Source organism: Anarhichas minor, unplaced genomic scaffold (assembly GCF_050575085.1).
Source record: "Anarhichas minor isolate MPS153535 unplaced genomic scaffold, ASM5057508v1 ptg000009l, whole genome shotgun sequence".
Lineage (NCBI taxonomy): Eukaryota > Metazoa > Chordata > Actinopteri > Perciformes > Anarhichadidae > Anarhichas > Anarhichas minor.
This window is the reverse complement of record NW_027466455.1, coordinates 448620-465803: the sequence shown is the minus strand read 5'-3', so window position 1 is coordinate 465803 and position 17184 is coordinate 448620. Positions and strand designations below refer to the sequence as shown.

Here is a 17184-nt window from a genome sequence, read left to right as displayed (position 1 = left end):
GAGATGCCCGTTTGTTTTTTGTCATTTATGATCTTGAAGTTTTCTTTTCAAGGGACTAAACAGTGGAATATATAGAGGCCCACCTCTGCCTGGTAAAGGGAATAAAAATACCTAAATTACTTATAAATCACTATATTATAATATTACCTTAGCATCGTACAATCGTTTAATTTTTTATCATTCCCACCTTTTCATCATTTGTCTGTTCTTGGTGGAAATGGACTTCCGCAAAATACTTAAGGTTGCAGGCATTAAATATTGGAAATAATTAAGTGCTTTTCACCCTTTACAATAATTAAAAATGATTGTTTTGTAAACTGTCGATTGTGCAGGTATCACGTGGAACTATTAACGTGACTGTACACGTTCTGAGGGGGGCTCCTTACCGTGGTGCACCGAAACCGGAAGTTGTTGGTACATTGCTATGGCAAATGAATGGACGTTTTGATGCACTGAGGTGCCTTTGCTCACGTTTGTCAAAGATGAAATGAACCTTTCTGCTCATAAGTCGACTCCACCGCTCCTGTCTTCTAAGATCTCCCGCCTCTGGTAAGTGAAGGAAAATGAGAGTCGAGCTATTTTCTGTTAAAAGAAATGGTCAAGCTAACATAGCCTAGCTAACACTGATTTTAAGGTTAAAATTGAATGCGAATGCTGTCCCTCTTCGCTAGTTAGCTTAATGTTGAGTGGTATTTGAGGACCAGAATTGTGGCCCATTTTAGTTAGTTACCACAGCCTTGAGACAAAAATACCAAGTGATGAAATACAAATAAAACAATCCTCAGGGTAATGCTTTGTGAGTGGTAATGTTTACCATGTTGTCATCCTTTCAGCTGGTCAGGGTACCATGGCAGCGAGGATGAAGCTGAAGCTGAAGACCGTGTTCGTGCTCTACTTCATGGTCTCCCTCATGGGCCTCGTCTATGCGCTGATGCAGCTGGGTGAGCGGTCACCACACAGCCTCAATGGCCTTATTTCTACAGCAGACATTTAAAACATTTATTATTTAAACATTGTAGTAGGAAAAGCACAGGCGCTCACATTAACGATGGCTCGGTGCCAATAAGTGTCCCAGAGAGCGACACTAGTGAGCCACCACAGACCATATCAGGGCCCCCGCTAAGTGGAATGCAGCTATCATAATGTAATTAAATATACTTGTGCTTTAACCTATTTTCCTACTATGACGTGTCAAAATGTCTGCTATGAAAAAGGTCCATCAAGACTTGATCCATAGGTATAATAGGCTGTGTCCATGACAGACAGATGTGTTGATTGATTTGACAATAACAAAGTAAAGACGATTAATAGATCAAACGATTAAAGATTAATAGAGGGGAAACCCCAAAACACATGGAAGTGATCAGCTTTGTCAGCCATGTTGATCCTTTAATTTTTGGCAAAGTATATTGAAGATCCCATTTCCCAATAAGCCTGATCTTAAAGTTTGGGAAGAGAGGTTTAGCTTTTGTACTTTAAGCTGACTTGTCTGTCTTGTGTCCCAAACACGTTGCAGGTCAGCGCTGCGACTGCACAGAGCACGACATGCCTAAAGACCGTACCATATCTCGGCTGCGGGGGGAGCTCCATCGTTTTCAGGAGCAGATAAGGAAGTCCGACGCGACGAAGCAACCACAGAAACAGCCCGCTAAGCCCACCATCTTTGTCATCACCCCAACATATGCAAGGTAGCCCAGGGAGACCGGTTTCCTTACCTCATTTCCTGCTCACTAGCCTACTTCACCTCCACCCTCCTCTATTGCTGTCCATTTCTCTTTCACACACAAACACACCATTCTTCTGATTTCTGCCCGTCCCCGTCCAGGCTGGTGCAGAAGGCCGAGCTGACTCGTCTGTCCCAGACCTTCCTTCATGTTCCTCAGCTCCACTGGATCGTTGTGGAGGACTCGCCACACAAGACGCCGCTGGTGTCTGACCTCCTGGTGAAGAGTGGCCTGGCCTACACACACCTACACATGCCCACCGCCAAGGACCGCAAACTGCAGGAGGTGGGTAGAGACATGGCAGCCGTTTAAGTGTGAACAAATGAGCGTTGTTTTTAAACTTTCGGTCTGAATGCTATCTCTCCACCTCAGGGTGACCCCAGCTGGCTGAAGCCCCGCGGAGTTGAGCAGCGGAATGAGGGTCTACGGTGGCTCAGAGAGGACAGAAGGGCTCAGCCAGGAGGAGACAACCAGCAGGGAGTGGTTTACTTCGCTGACGACGATAACACATACAGCCTGCAGATATTTGAAGAGGTGGGCGTCGGAGTGTGAACGTGTTTATTTTTATTAATCCTCAGCATATCGTCCACAGGGACTGGTTTAGTTTGTTAGTCTACAGACAAGGGAAGTGAGTGTTTTAAATGTGCCATGATTGACGAAGAAAAACAAAGTTGCTCTTGTCTTGTGTCAGATGAGGAGCACCCAGCGAGTGTCAGTGTGGCCGGTGGGGCTGGTCGGAGGGATGAAATACGAGAGGCCCGTGGTTGAAGAAGGAAAGGTAGGTGCTCCTTTTTTTAATATTACGGTCGGTTAACTGTGGAACTAAAGGAGCAAGTCTAAGATGAATAATGCTGACGAGCTGTTTTGCTTAATTTAAGAAATGAATTTGCCAAATTGCACACAAAAAGATATCGTTGTTGTTGTGATTTTTCTAAGGTGGTTCGCTTCCATACCGGCTGGCGTCCCAGTCGCCCCTTCCCGATGGACATGGCCGGCTTCGCTGTGTCCCTCAAACTGGTCCTGGCCAATCCAGAGGCCTGTTTTGACGGCGACGCACCAATGGGCTTCCTGGAGAGCAGCTTCCTTCAGGGATTGGTCACCATGGACGAACTGGAGCCGAAAGCGGACAACTGCTCTAAAGTACGAACGTGTGTTAGAAAGATGATGAGAAAGAGAGAAGGCAGGACTTGAATTAAAGATGACTATCATCATGCATGTGCGTAATAGGAAAGAACAGCCGATAGAGATCATTTTTTGGGTCATTTGCAGTATATTTGTAAGCAAAATTCATTTTCTAATTTTTTTTGTCCATTCTGTGTGTTTTTATAGGTGCTGGTGTGGCACACACGGACAGAGAAACCCAAGATGAAGAGAGAGGAGGCTCTGCAGGCTCAGGGACTTGGTTCAGACCGTGCAGTTGAGGTCTAAAGAACACACACACACACACACACACATATTGTAAAGCGTACTCTGCTGTCTAATGCTGCATATGTAACTCTGTGTTGTAAATACTGTAAAACAGTCGATGTACGTGTGTGTATATATTGAGTGAGTGTGTTATTACAACAGTGAACGTTAGTGTGTGTATCAGGGTTTTCTTTGCTTTTAGTGACAGTGGAGGACGACTCTGGAGTTTAAACATTTGCCTGATGGGGGCGCCAGTTTTTTTTTTTAACGGCATGCGGTTCCACCACCAATACATGACTCCTTAAAGCTTGAGGAGCGACGCGTCTTAGTACAGAGTCCATGCTTACCTCATTCGTAGGGTTTCACACGTTTACTTGTGCTCAGTTTAAATCCTGCAGCGTAACTCATTCCTGGTGATTATTTTTTATGGCTGAGCCTGATTAGTGTCCGCAATCATCCACATAGATGCGTTTTTTAGTCACATATCACAACGTCACCATCATTGCATGATAATAAGCTTAATACAACCTGTCTAATCAAAAAGTCTGCATTTGTTATCAAGGTAATACTATTGTGGAGCAAAGGTGCATTTTTTTCCCAGTAAACAATATCCATAACATACATGCAAACATATATGCTTACACATTACTCACAGATTAATTAAGAACAATGCTTAAAAGCTGTTGCCTTGTATTTATTATGCTTTTATTATGATACAGAGACGCAACGGTTCCACACCCAGTGTAGCTAAGAAAGCCCTGACTAAGGGAACAACACTACTGAAACTCGTGTAAAGCCCTTATGCAATAAGCAAATACAAAACACGCTGTCCATGTTACATATTCATGCTTTAATAATGGCAATAAAAAGACTTGAATTGTTTTTACTAGGAAACCCCTGGTACTTTAAAGTAGCAGTGGTTCAATAGCATTGAACGACTCGAGCTGTGCTTGATTATTTTCCCTTACATCCTCAGAATTTGTAAGAATAAAGAGCAACATAACATTATAGCTCAAAGTGCTCCTCGGCTACTGTTGTATAATACTGTAAAAACAGCTAGTGCCTGCTTTAGTGTGATTAGTGCCTGTAAGTCAGTGCTCTACTGGTGTATTATGTATTTATTACTGTAATATTGTTCTTTACATTAAACAATGTGATAATCTTTGTCCTTCGTCATGAAAATAAACCAAGATGATGTAAAACATTAGTCGTATTTTGGCCTTTTTATTTATACGTCAGTTATTCATGCCTTTTTAAAATTGTTTTTAAATTTGCTCTTTAACTGTTTGCAGGACAAAATTGTGGTTCTTATATTTACTATAGGTGCTGATATGTGATCAGTGTTTGGGAGGAATTTGCTGACAGAGTCCGAATACAGAATGATTTTCTCTTGCAACACATTTTGGATTCTGACCCAGACTAGTTAAAGAAATGCTGACTTGACAAAAGAAGTCGAGTCTCGACTGCCTGCTCACTGTGATTTCAAGCGCAGCCAGCAGCACATCTGTTCTCTGAGTGCGTCAGGTGATCGTGTCACACTTTCGTCTACCTTTTTTGCCCACCAGCATCTAGTGTCAGTGTCATCTAATTCTGTGTTTTAGCACCAAAACCCTAACATGTCGCCGCTTGAAGGCTACCCACCTGGGCGGAGACTCTCTGACCTCAAACGCAGCTGAGGTTTTTTACAGGCCCGTGTGATTGACAGCTGCTACGCCCTCTCCGCAGGGACGTCGCCTGCTTGGTGACTATATATGGAGTGCTATAAAGGTGTGAGTCCACCTCGCCACCCACCACACACTCGCACAGAAGATGATGGTGCACTGGGAGGGGAGGAAGAAAAGATGAAGTCATAGCACAATGATTCACTCTCACACACACACCTGTAGACTAGACTACCTGTGGTACTAGAAAGTAGTTTAGTCACAATAACCTTTTAAAGAATCTACACTTTCATGCTTTCACTCTTATAACACTCTATTTTATGTGTTTATTTTTCTCTGTGTGTTTTACCGATGTCGGTGTGTCCTCACAGTTGCACAGTATGCATGTGTGTGCATGTACAAGAAGGTGTGAGCACCTCCTCAAGCTAACTTAAAAAACAAACATGTAGATAATTACCTAACGCACACACACACAGCTGAGCAGCTCCCATTACCTGTCCCACCCAGACATGGTGTTTACCATCCAAACAGTGAGATAACATTCAGTGACCAAAGCTAGTTCATTGTATCTATACACACACACATACATTCCATTAAGATATACCAGCTTATCAGGAGAGACTCCTATTTTTAACACGTTACTGGAGATAAAGAGGCAAATTCCTTTATTTCAGAGGCAGCCATTTTAAAGTACGGTCACACTTTGCCTCAAACCAAAACAAATTTTTAAAATCTCGAATATTATCCATGTTAACAATAAATTACCTTTCATTATTAATAATAATGGATTAAAAAGTAAGATTAAAAAAATAATTCATGGGGATGTTATACACACTTGTTAATGGTTTATAAATGAATAAAGGCCCTTTAAATTCATCTAAAGTCTATAAATTACCTCTGACTAGTTCGTTTTGACAGATGATATAAGGTACTAACTTTCATGTGCTTTAAAACATTATGATCTTATGGCTTTAAAACTGAGAACAATATATATTTTAAGACGCAAATAAATTGAGTTAAACTGGACCAATATATCAGTGAGCTTAGTTAGCGTGATTAAAGCAGCTACAGGTGGAAAACTGCCACATGTAAGGACTTCAGGTACAGTTATATTGTCATATTGTTTTGAACATGTTCATGAACTGCCATCATGCCCATGTGTTATCGAGTGTAGAAGCTGGAATGTATGTTGAAAGTGGCCTTTGGGGTTAAAGTGGAACTGAAGTCCCCATCTGTGTTCTCTGCAGGTTTATCTGTGACAGCTGAGGACGTTCATGGTTAATGGTTGACAGCCACTGATATCAGAGTAGCATGTTTGCTTCTAATGGAAGGATGTTTCTTGAGCTGAAAGGCCTGTGTATGTATGTGTGTGGGTGTGTGTGGGTGTGTGTGTATGAGTGTGTGTAAGCACGTAGGTTCTGACTCTAAATCAGAACTTTATCTCCAACTCAATGATTGTTTAAGGATGTATGGAGGAGGTATGCGTGGTTAAGAGTCAGAGGAAGAGAGAGAAAGAGGGAGGGAGAGAGAGACAAAGAGTCCTTGAGAGTGAGAGTGCTCTGGTGTGTGTGTGTGTGTGTGTGTGAGTGTGTGCGTGCCCTTTTTGCATGTGTGTATTTGCTTTGCTGACGACAGACGTGCAGGTTCGGGCAGGGTGGGTGTGTGACGCTGTGTGTTAGGGGAGTATCCTGAGCTCCCAGCTCTCGGTCATTCACTCAGTCACACACACTGGATGTACACACACACAGATACACAAAGAAACACAAACACAGGAGGAGAGAGGAGACAACAGCAACAGATCAGGTAAGACAAGCAACTCTTTCTTATCTAAAAGTGTCTGCATTTTGCTTGTTGCTCCTCTATGACATTCTTTTCAGATCACTTACCATAAAGTTACTTCATGTAAGAAAACAAGTCACAGCTTTCTTGTTTCCTCTAACAATAAATTCCAGGGTGTTAAATTCATTCTGTCAGTCCTGTTTGTCTGATTTTCTCGCTCTTGCTGCTCTACCGATCACATTGATTGCTTTGTCTACATTCTCAACATAGTGTTATTAGATTTTAGATGTCCTTGTTACGTTCACCCTCTGTTTCCGCTGTTAGTTTCCTCCTTTATCTTTGTTATCTGGGCCACTAGGCGATGGTTTGATTTTGGACAGATTGTGTGACAACTGACGTATCTCTACCCGCTTAGCGCACAATTCCCACAAAAGTCACTGCTCATATTTTAAAGTATTTAATGTATTAAATAAATGAATGTAAGGCCAAACGATAATTAATAATTTGATTGTAATCAAATCTAGATACTGGGAGGAAAAACGTAAAAGTTCACTCCGATAGAACGGAATTTGTGCAGACTTGTTTCTGATGTAAGGTTGGTTTGTAAAAGATTTAAAGTGTAATTAACACTAAGCGTTCACAGCTTTCTGTGGGTTTTTCACTTAACAATCAAATCAGCGATGTGACAGAAGGTGTTCAGCCCTTGCTGGCTGTTGGAAAATCACCTGCTGTGACACCGATAATAACCTCTCTCTGGTATTTGTCAAAATCCGTGAATTTGATTTTAACATTACTGTGAACGAGAGATAGTCAACATGGAAGTCATTGATTCTGGCTGCTGTACAGCGTCCAACTAGTTTAAGTGTCAAAGTCTGAGCCCCTGTTTGCACTGCGGTTTTAAGAACATTGTGTATTTAGTTCTGACATCCAGTTATCATCAGGGTCGTGATAACACTGGCCTACACACACACACACACACACACACACACACACTCTCACACAGAGAGAAGTCAAAAACAGAACTACTGGTGCAAAACTCCAAAGCTCATTGTCTGTTATTTGGTTTCTTAAACATCTTGTGAAGGCAGATACTATGTTGTACTTCGGTGCATACCATTCACAGATAAAACATGCAGACAGTCACACATACCCATGACACTGACATTAGCTTCCATCTATGGTCTCCTTTCATGAGTGAGGGTTATGTAACGACATTAATCTCTGATCTCTCTTGCCCCCCCCCCCCCCCCCCCCCCCCCTTTTCTGTCTTTCAGCCGTGAAGCACAAAAAATAAAAAGAGTGAAAGAAAAACAGGAGACAGAAAGAGAAAAGATGACAATTGGCAAGAACTCCAGGAAAAGCTCTGCGCGGAGCTCCGTCCGGGCGCCAAAGTTCCTCGACAAATCCAGCGGCTTCTACTGTCGCCTGGACGAGCCTGAGGCCGTCGGAGAGGGAGAGGAGGTGAGGGGAGAAGAAGTAGAGGAGATGTGTCACAAGAGGGGGGACAGCAGCAGAGACGGGGGAGTCGTGGCGAGCAGCCCGAGCCCAAGTGCGGTGCACATTTCAGGGGCAGATGAGAGGGAGGAAGTCGAGGCGTTTGACCTCAATGAAGGGATGATGGAAGACGACGGGGAGACTCTCCTCCAGAGGACACCCAGCCGCCGCAGCAGCAGGTGGAGAAGGAGCTCCAGGAGGAAGCAGAAGGTGGAGAGAGGCGAGGAGGACCCGGCCCGGGATGATGGGCGCAGCTCGAGCACTGAGAGTCCAGTGGACCCACGCGCCCTGGTGGGCACCAGGGTGGTAGTTGAAGTGGAGACGGAGAAAGTAAAGAAGATGGAGGAAGAGAAGGAGAAAGCAGGAAGAGGGAAGGAGCCCACGCTTCTTCACTTCTCGATTCGGGAGGATGCGGACGACCGGGTCCTGATCAGAGACAATAATAGGTGGAGAGAAGAGGAAGGAGAGGAGGAGAGGAGGATGAAGAGGGAGCAAGAGGAGGGAATGAAGGTGGTGAAGAGGAACACGGTGAAGAATTACCACAAGGTGAGAGAAAATTGACGAGTTTCTGTCAAGTTGTTATCAGCATATTGCAAACAGGCTTTTGTTTTATTCTGCTAATTGTCATATTCAGCTTCACGTCACAGAGTTGAACTTTAAGCCCTGAACATTACATAACCGAGTCCTCAGAGTTCGTGGAGCAGAGGGGTAAAGTTCTCCCTCAGCATCCACATACTGGGCTATTAATCACCATGGAAACTATCACCTAATAATAGACTGCCAGCAGGGTCAAGGTACAGCAGCCACTGGTGCATGTCACCGACTCATTAGGTCACTTCCTCTGATGGGATTTTTCCTTTACGTCACATTTAACGGCATTAAAATCAAATCAAACGATGGTGGGACAGAGGTTTCGCTAACAGGCTTTTAGCTGTACGAGCTAACGGGTACACGTCCGTGTCCCCTCACCTGATTCACATGTTCCGGACGATTTTCTGCTTCCTTGGAAACACATGCACAGAGGTGACATTCCTGTGCCTCCCATATCGTGCCCTTTGATCAGTGGAACGAAGTATGGCACTGTTTACCCGCCCACTAGGCCCACACCATAAAGAACATTCCACTGCCGTTAACCAATCAGCTCCACCCTCAGGCCTCACAGGCTGACCTCTGAGTCTGTGTCTGCACAATATTAGTTTGATGTGTTAGTAAATGAAAATGAGAATTCCCGTTGCTGCTCAATGTTTGAAGAGTCTTAAACGGCGTAAAATCACTATAGTCACAATAGCAATAGGCTTAGAGCAGTGGTTCCCATCCAAGATATATCTGAGGGGTACAAAAATTTAGTTTTTCTTTTTTTCTATTAGCTTTTTGCTTATGATACACAGAATTTTATATCTTCAGGTCATCGTCCACAGATACAAGAGAGACAGTTTCTATACTTCCACTTATTTCCAATGAACTGCGACTGTAAACTGAAGAGCCTTTCAGTCCGGACACAGCAGGTCAGCTGAACATGCGAAAATGTGACAATTCAACATGTGTGGAGGATAAAGTTTGCCTCAATAATTAATATATATGAATATAAAGTTATGTTTGTTCAAGGAAATCCACAACTGCTCAAAAATTGAACACAAAACTTCACAATATATAAGTCTGAGAAGTGATACTTTATATTCCCTATAATGTTCTTTATAACTTCCTAAAAAAACTAATTATTAACAAAATAGAGACCTATAAAATGCTACAGAGAAAGAGAAGCAATCAAAAAGATAACAGGAATTCACCACGCTAATCCCACCGCTTTAAACATAAACACGATTATAATGTTTATGCCTTTTTCTGATCATGTGTATGGATCGTTAACCTTTACCCTCTCGTTCTCGTCAGGCCTTGGACCGAGCCTTCCGTCGCGGCTGGGAGGCCTTCATCACGAACCTCTACAGCGTCACGCTCGCACCTGTGACATCATCATCCTCACCGCTATCTTCCTCACCGTCGTTGAAGAAGAAAGTGCAACACAACTCCGTGTTGGCTGAGTTTCAGTAGAGACTGGCGAGCTACATGGACAATCAAACTAACCCCTTTCTAATATTTAGTTGGATCGAATCGTGATAATGCAACGTGGACTGTCCTGCCTGAATGACATTTCTCGCAGCATCAGCTCTCACAGAGACCACATGATGCGAGTCATACATTAGGCCTCAGGAACATTACTTAGTTATGCAAGTTACTGAGTCTTAATTGCTCATCATACAGTTTATTGCCTTGTCTCATGGTGCACATTAGTTTGCACACAGACTGCAGGGATTCAGTTTTGCTGTTGCTTTTACGGTGAAGTCTATGGGCTTGAATGGAAAAGCTCTTCATGTGACTGAGTTCAGCTGCTTCTGGTTCCCCTCTACGATGTTGCCACTTTCAAATTAGGTCTTAACATCTCAGCTCCTTAAATTCGGTCCACTGTCAAGAGCTTAGAGTACAAATAGTCTTTGCATCCTTTGGTTTGGCACTGTGAAACTACTAAAGTGTTGATGTGCAACCAAAAGGAATGGAAAATGTACAACCGCATGAGCAATGACTGATTAGTGGATTTTAGTTTTGGAGACATTTCTGTATGTTAATCAGTGTCATTTATTGCTGCCTGACAGCTAATCAGTGATGAGAGGAGGACACGCACACACAGTGAATCAGTATTTAGACATTGTGATAGTGATTAACGCACACATTTTTCTATCTTAATATTTTTTTTAAATTGCATTTTTTTTACCAATGCTAAGAGATTCAAACAGGGGGTTTGCCGTCTATGTGCACAGAAATACACAAGAGTACAACTTGTCAGTGTTTGACTTCCTCACTGTGTGTTCTGGTGAAGGTTATATAACCTGAAGGGACAAGCAGGAGAGTGTGTGCAAATGAGAGAGAGAAAGAGATATTTTTTAAAGCCTGGTTAAAAATCAGCCTTTGTTTCGGTTGTTACCGTTGCAGCTGCACATCATGAAGAAGTTTTAGTGGCCTAAAACATCACTAATTGGCACTTTAAAGGTCAAAATAGAGTTAACTTCGGTACATGCATTCAACATGCAACTGGTGGAAAGAAGACATCATATAAGTAATTCAGGAGATTTTCAATATATTAATTATTTACCCTTGTTACAATGAAAATATAATGTTTATTGTAATTCCCTGTTATCCACTTTATATCAGATTTGTATATTACCTCTTGCAAACTAGACTGAATAGCTGGGAGAACTTGTTGCGGTTGTATATGATTGTCTAAAAATGTGTTAATTTTTATAAAAATCCTTTTGTATCCTAATCAAAGCATCTGAAGTCATGGGACATAACAACAAGCACTTTTCTGAATAAATAAAGACTTAATTTATTGTACTGGTTGTATTTTCATGTTTCGGGATGAATGAATGGATCTGTCTGGATTTGAATTAGCTGATGTCAGAGTCATTGTTGTATGAATGAGTCAGAATGAATAAGATGTAAAACACATCATCACATCATCATATCCACTGGTGCCATGACACCGAGCAGCTTAAAAAAGGGACCGATGAGAATGCTCAAATCATGATGACGGTTAACTTTAACTTGCTGAACTTTGATATCGTATGTAAATATGATCTAAAAGCTTTCTGGAATTTTTAGTGCATTTGGCACATGATAATATAAGATATGAATCTAGACTCATACATACGGTACTAGGTTGTAATAAATGGATCTAAGGCTGCTTAATTTGAACCACAGAAACTTGTGTTAAAACTGAAGAAATAAAAAGTACCTCCTATTCTTGATAATATTATTTTAATGAAAGAAAACTTCCCGCTTTCTTATCGTAATATGAATTCCCACTGTATTATGGTAAATACATCTCGAATTGGGAAGAAAATGTTGCTTTTTCAGTATCTTTGCTTCCACCCTGTGGATGTAAACAATGTATTTTATTTTTCTTAACGGAAATGACGCAATAAAAAATAAACTGTAGGTTTTCTTTTGGACTTCAGCTGTAAGTCCTCTGTCCACAAACAGTGACAGTCAGTATATCATAAATAAAACAGTTTTCTTTGTCAAATATTATTTTTTTCCAAAACTAAGCTCGCGGAAATCCCAGAGACAGTTTTCCCGGTCATATTTTGCCGGGTGGGAGGAGTCCTTCACCGGGGACATAAAAGCCAGACGGACCGGTTAGCTCGTCCACTTCCTTCTCTCTTCTGTTCGAGGTAAGACTTCTCACATTGCTGGTTAGAGCTCCTTCACTTTGCAACTTGTTTATTATAATAAATAACACTGTGGATTGTATGCATTGCGAATACATTGCATCGCTTATTGAGATACTTCTCAATTTAGTTACAAGACCACGTTTTGTTTAAGCTTGCAGCTTCTGTGCAGCGTTTCAGTGACTCACCGACCAGAGTTCATCACAATCCTGAACCATCCGGCACTAAAACGCATTATTTTAAACGTATTAGTTCACTGAACATGAACGACAACATGTTTTCTAGATGTTGCACGGAGTATTTAGTGTGTAACACAAGTTAAACACGTTATTGTTGAACTCTTCCAGCAATGGCCGCTGCACGTTAGGTGCGGCTGCCTGCAGTGTCTCTCAATGATGATAATTACACAGACCTGTACTGAATGACTGTGACTGCATTGAATTATTCTGATGTGAGACACGAGTTGTATAAATTTATTTTTCTTGACTCGTGCCATCATGAACTCTGCTCGTGGAGCGGTCACGTGTTACCCGGCCACATGAAGTTAGCCTGCTAGCTAACGCTTCATGCTAAAGCAATGCTTTCTCTGGTTTACAGATGGAGACGAAACATCCAGAAACTGCTCGCTGCCAAGGTAATTTATCTACACCACGTGGGACGTGATGTAGCATCACATGTGTATTATTATATTGATGTGTTTGGGTTAACTCGACATAACTGAGAGCCCTTATTGCTACAATGATGTTCAAATTGAACTCTCTCACTGAAATTCTTTTGAGGAAACTTCACACCAAATTCTGAGTAGCATTAAACATATCTTATAAGTGAGATATGTTAAGTCGTCCTAAAACTCATGACATTGTTTTTTCCCCTCCAGGTGTGAGGAGACTGTGGCTGAACTCTCTACATGAGGTAATTTAAAGATCAGATCTTCAGATCAGAATCTGTTGACTCTTGCTGTCTGGTGCGGCAGTGATGAATCTATGAATTCTCTCTACCTGAATCAGCATTTGAAGAAGAAACTTCTTTACCAGATTCTGAGAAGCATAAAAATCACCTTTTGTTAAACGGTAATATTAAAAAGGTCCACGTCTAAATCTGAGCTCTCCTCCTCCAGATGTTCACGGCCGAGCACAGATGAGGATCAAGACTGAAGGACGTCTGCAGGTGAGCTCGACTGAAGCTAGAAGGAACCGTCAGATTCCACAAGGGCCATAAATGATGATTTTTTTTAATAGACAAGCATATGGCTGATTTTTGTGATGCGAGGTTATTAACCTGATGAGCCCTTGAGAATACTGAAGCTCAGATTTACCCCTCACTTTATGGCTAACCCTGATGTTTCTTTTCAGGTTCTGCACGGTCGACTCACTAACCTCTGCAAAGTGCACAATGGTGAGAAACGCATGGAGTTATTTGAGTTTATTCAGTGGCGGTGTGTAAACATGATGAGTACAGAAGACAAGCATATACCTGATTAAAATGAAGCCATCCTTCTATCTGATTACCCCTTGTTGAGTAAATGTAGTTTAAATTCCTATGCATGTGATTTACACCATGTTGTTTCTCTGGTAGGTGTGTCTGTGTTACCAGATGCTTGAAGAAGGATGTCACCTACAAGTCATCATGTAAGTCTCTGAGTGTTTGTTTCAAGTTGGATGAAATGCCTCCTGCAGAGGATCTGAAGTGTTAGTGTTGTAACACCGTATTGATTACAGCGTGTTAAGTTGTTTGAGAGGATGAAATGGGATAACACCCATCAAACCACTGGACGACTAATGTCACATGGCAGTTTGTCACCAAAGCACTGATCAAACATTTGAACCTTAATGTGACACAAAGTTATCGTTGGACTCTACTGAAGTGCTTTTTCTCTCTCTTGCAGAGCTGTGAAAGGATTCATAAAGAGGATTAAACTATCACGGTAACTATTTTCCTCCCCAACACATTATAATAATGTACATGTTGTCATAATGCAGTTTCAATGATGATGAACTTAGCTCACTTTGAACCAATGTGAAACGACACGAACTTCTGAGCAACTGCATTATTTTAGATATCTCTGCCAGTTTACCTTCTGGATTGTATTTAACTTGTCATGATGCAGCAACGATCCTATTCTAAACTTTTAATTTTCATCTCTTGCCAACAGATGATTCATTCACTACTTCAACACGATTGTGGTCTAGTTGAAGGTAAGATATAAACATTTAGAGGATTGGTACCTGTAGCCTTTATTCCCAGACCTGCTGAAAATGATGAGATATATATATGGAATCTCGTTCGTCTGAACTAATGTTGAGAAATATCATATCTGACATCAGCAAAGGTCATTTTAAGTTGTAATGATGCAATACGAGTAACAATCCTATTCCAAACTTGTTACACATCTGTATCAGTCGTGTGATCTGTTCATTCAGATTTGTTTGAAAGTCAATGTAGACTTGAACATTGAGCTGTTTCCTTTGCATGTGCAGTAAATTTGTTCTCTTGCCAACAGATGATTCATTCACTACTTCAACACGACTGTGGTCAAGCTGAGGGTAAGATATAAACATTTAGAGGATTGGTACCTGTAGTCTTTATTCCCAAACCTGCTGAAAGTGATGATAAATTTGGAATGTGGTTCGTCTGAACTAAAATTGAGAATATCTGACATCAGCGAAGGTAAACAGTGAGTAGTGTTTGTCTGTGTCCTCAGATCTGACTGTAGTCTGTTGCAGGTGTCTGGCTTTGGAAGATGCTGACATCTTCTCCACAGCACAGGTGTTCATCCAGGTGAGCGAGCTCTTTAAACGTTAAATAGGTGATCGACACCCAGTCTGAAGTTTATAGTCTGATTTACAACTAGAAATGTTTCCTTCGTGATGACATCCGCACACGTCTTACGCCTTGGTTCAACGCCAGAACCTGAAAAGGTGGACCCACTGGTGTTACCTTGGCAATAAGGGGAAGACACGTTGGGGTTACCAACAGTCTGAATGGAAACTAAACGTGGATTTGACTAAATAATGAAATTGTGACTCTGCCTGCCAGTCAGATGTGGGTGATAATGGAGGTTTAGAACATGATGTAGTGTCAGACCAGCGCTTTGAATAGAAAAATCGAAATATGTCGTCTCTTTAGCTGCTGTAGTCAAAGTGTCCTAACGAGTTCCTTGTCTTCAGCCAGTAGGATGGAGCTGCCTGAAAAGCTGTCGCTCTGGTTGAAAGATGGAGACGGTATGTTTGAATCTCAACCACCACAGTCACACTATTGTAGAGTGAGATGATTATGATGTGTGACGACAGTCGTCTGCTCCAGGTACCAGACTATCCATGCTTGAAACCATCAGACTCCCTGTTGGTCCGATCAGACACTGAGAACCCTGAAACAAGCCTTCAGGTGTAAAGTGATCTCCGGCTCCCTGAAGGGTTCTGATGGTGTGGGTTGTTTGTTACCTGGATATTGACTGATACCATTTGCTGATCACATTCTTAACACTAGTTCTGTGCATCAACAGACACGTAAACTCAATAACTTTTCTTCTTCTTTGTTCTTAGAAGTCAACCTCTATGCTGAACTGAGTATGACGTCATCTGGATTGCCCAGACTTGTAAGTTGTAGATGTCTGTCTGTGATTACTTGTGATTCTTAAAGGAACAATGTGTAGGTTTTAGGAGAAGTTATTGTCAGAAATCGTCATGGCACTCTGCCGTTGGGAGGCGTTACAGTTGGATACCATCGTTTCACTAAATCTTACACACTGCTCCTTCAGTAGAAGTGATGAGTTTGTTATTACCGCCCCAGTCTGATAATTCATGACTGATTGGTACCTCTCTGATCACACTAGAGCTAATAATGTAGTCGTTCACATTAATCAAACTAGATGGACTAACCCGTTTCACTGGTTACAGGTTTGGTGTCGACCTCTTCGGTGTGGTGAACAGCAGACCCCTGGGACCGTTGCAGGTAAATGACAGTCTAGTAATGTTTCTGCGATTGTAGACATGATGTGGACATACCCTCCAGTCAGGGGTGTCCCACCAGGCATCTCTTTCTCCTCCAATCAGCCTCTCCTCCTGTTGACCCTGTACGGCACTGAGAACCCCAACTACCTCCTTCAGGTCAAGGGATATATAAACGATTAAAGATGTAGATCTGTGTATGTATATAATAAATGTGTTTATAGCTAGGTTATTCTATATACATTAGTGGTTAGTTTAGAATGTGTAGGTAGATATAGATGGATATATATCCCTCGTGTAAAGTGACCTGCAGAGTTCTGATGGAGAGGGCGCTGACTGAAGGCATGACTGAGAACCAACCTGTGATTACATCCCAGAAGCTAAATCCTACCCTGTATTCTAATTTAACATTGTACTGAAGCATGGTGTCCTGTCAAAGAGAGGCAGCATTAACTGTTCCAGACAAACTGCATGGCAACATTGTACAACGTACTAAAGATTTGACACCACATAATTGACTTTATGTAATGGTAATACAAAACAGGATCACATTCTTTGCAGCATGTTGTAGATCCATGAGGACACATTTCCTAATGAATCTAATTGTAAAGGTTGAAAGTGGACACATGAGAGTAACAAGTGTGGCCCATAATCATTATTTATATATAACTTTATTTATTTTAGGTCATGCAGTGTGAAGTTATCACATGGTCTCGATCGTGTGCTCCCTGTCTGCTCATGTTGGTGAGTATTCAACATTCAAATTCAAAAATGTTTATTTTACTTGCTCGTTAATTGAAGTAGAAGTGATGAGTTTGTTATTACCGCCCCAGTCTGATAATTCATGACTGATTGGTACCTCTCTGATCACACTAGAGCTAATAATGTAGTCGTTCACATTAATCAAACTGGAATGAGTAACGCTCGTCTCTTGTTGCAGGTTTGGTGA

The 17184-nt window shown here is 41.7% G+C and overlaps 2 protein-coding genes and 4 non-coding genes across 6 annotated transcripts; all 6 read left to right on the top strand.

Moving 5' to 3' along the window:
* The first annotated feature begins 335 nt into the window (after positions 1-335).
* On the top strand, positions 336-4338 carry b3gat3 (beta-1,3-glucuronyltransferase 3 (glucuronosyltransferase I)). Its single transcript, XM_076087249.1, has 8 exons — positions 336-549; positions 834-941; positions 1517-1688; positions 1826-2009; positions 2097-2258; positions 2416-2502; positions 2661-2864; positions 3054-4338. The coding sequence occupies exons 2-8, from the start codon at positions 848-850 to the stop codon at positions 3150-3152; spliced, it is 1002 nt and encodes a 333-aa protein (XP_075943364.1). The 5' UTR covers positions 336-549; positions 834-847; the 3' UTR covers positions 3153-4338.
* A 3565-nt stretch (positions 4339-7903) lies between these two features.
* On the top strand, positions 7904-10114 carry LOC142946135 (uncharacterized). The gene is made up of 3 exons (XM_076087246.1): positions 7904-8374; positions 8423-8611; positions 9956-10114. Exons 1-3 carry the CDS (start codon positions 7904-7906, stop codon positions 10112-10114), a joined length of 819 nt encoding a protein of 272 aa, XP_075943361.1.
* A 4153-nt stretch (positions 10115-14267) lies between these two features.
* On the top strand, positions 14268-14331 carry LOC142946177 (small nucleolar RNA SNORD29). The gene has a single exon (XR_012953031.1). It is a non-coding gene; the product is annotated as a small nucleolar RNA SNORD29 (small nucleolar RNA).
* An 816-nt stretch (positions 14332-15147) lies between these two features.
* Positions 15148-15274, top strand: LOC142946184 (small nucleolar RNA SNORD22). The gene has a single exon (XR_012953038.1). It is a non-coding gene; the product is annotated as a small nucleolar RNA SNORD22 (small nucleolar RNA).
* A 768-nt stretch (positions 15275-16042) lies between these two features.
* Positions 16043-16117, top strand: LOC142946181 (small nucleolar RNA SNORD31). The gene has a single exon (XR_012953035.1). It is a non-coding gene; the product is annotated as a small nucleolar RNA SNORD31 (small nucleolar RNA).
* Positions 16118-17033: 916 nt separating this feature from the next.
* On the top strand, positions 17034-17108 carry LOC142946178 (small nucleolar RNA SNORD31). The gene has a single exon (XR_012953032.1). It is a non-coding gene; the product is annotated as a small nucleolar RNA SNORD31 (small nucleolar RNA).
* The last annotated feature ends 76 nt before the right edge of the window (positions 17109-17184 follow it).

What these genes read in the sequence shown, in the direction of transcription:
- b3gat3 (XM_076087249.1), top strand. Translation starts at nt 848, where the DNA reads ATGGCAGCGAGGATGAAGCTGAAGCTGAAGACCGTGTTCGTGCTCTAC. An exon ending in CTATGCGCTGATGCAGCTGG is followed by an intron (nt 942 to 1,516) that starts GTGAGCGGTCAC and finishes AACACGTTGCAG; the next exon opens with GTCAGCGCTGCGACTGCACA. An exon ending in ATCACCCCAACATATGCAAG is followed by an intron (nt 1,689 to 1,825) that starts GTAGCCCAGGGA and finishes GTCCCCGTCCAG; the next exon opens with GCTGGTGCAGAAGGCCGAGC.
- LOC142946135 (XM_076087246.1), top strand. Translation starts at nt 7,904, where the DNA reads ATGACAATTGGCAAGAACTCCAGGAAAAGCTCTGCGCGGAGCTCCGTC. An exon ending in TGGTGGGCACCAGGGTGGTA is followed by an intron (nt 8,375 to 8,422) that starts GTTGAAGTGGAG and finishes GAAGAGAAGGAG; the next exon opens with AAAGCAGGAAGAGGGAAGGA. An exon ending in CGGTGAAGAATTACCACAAG is followed by an intron (nt 8,612 to 9,955) that starts GTGAGAGAAAAT and finishes CGTTCTCGTCAG; the next exon opens with GCCTTGGACCGAGCCTTCCG.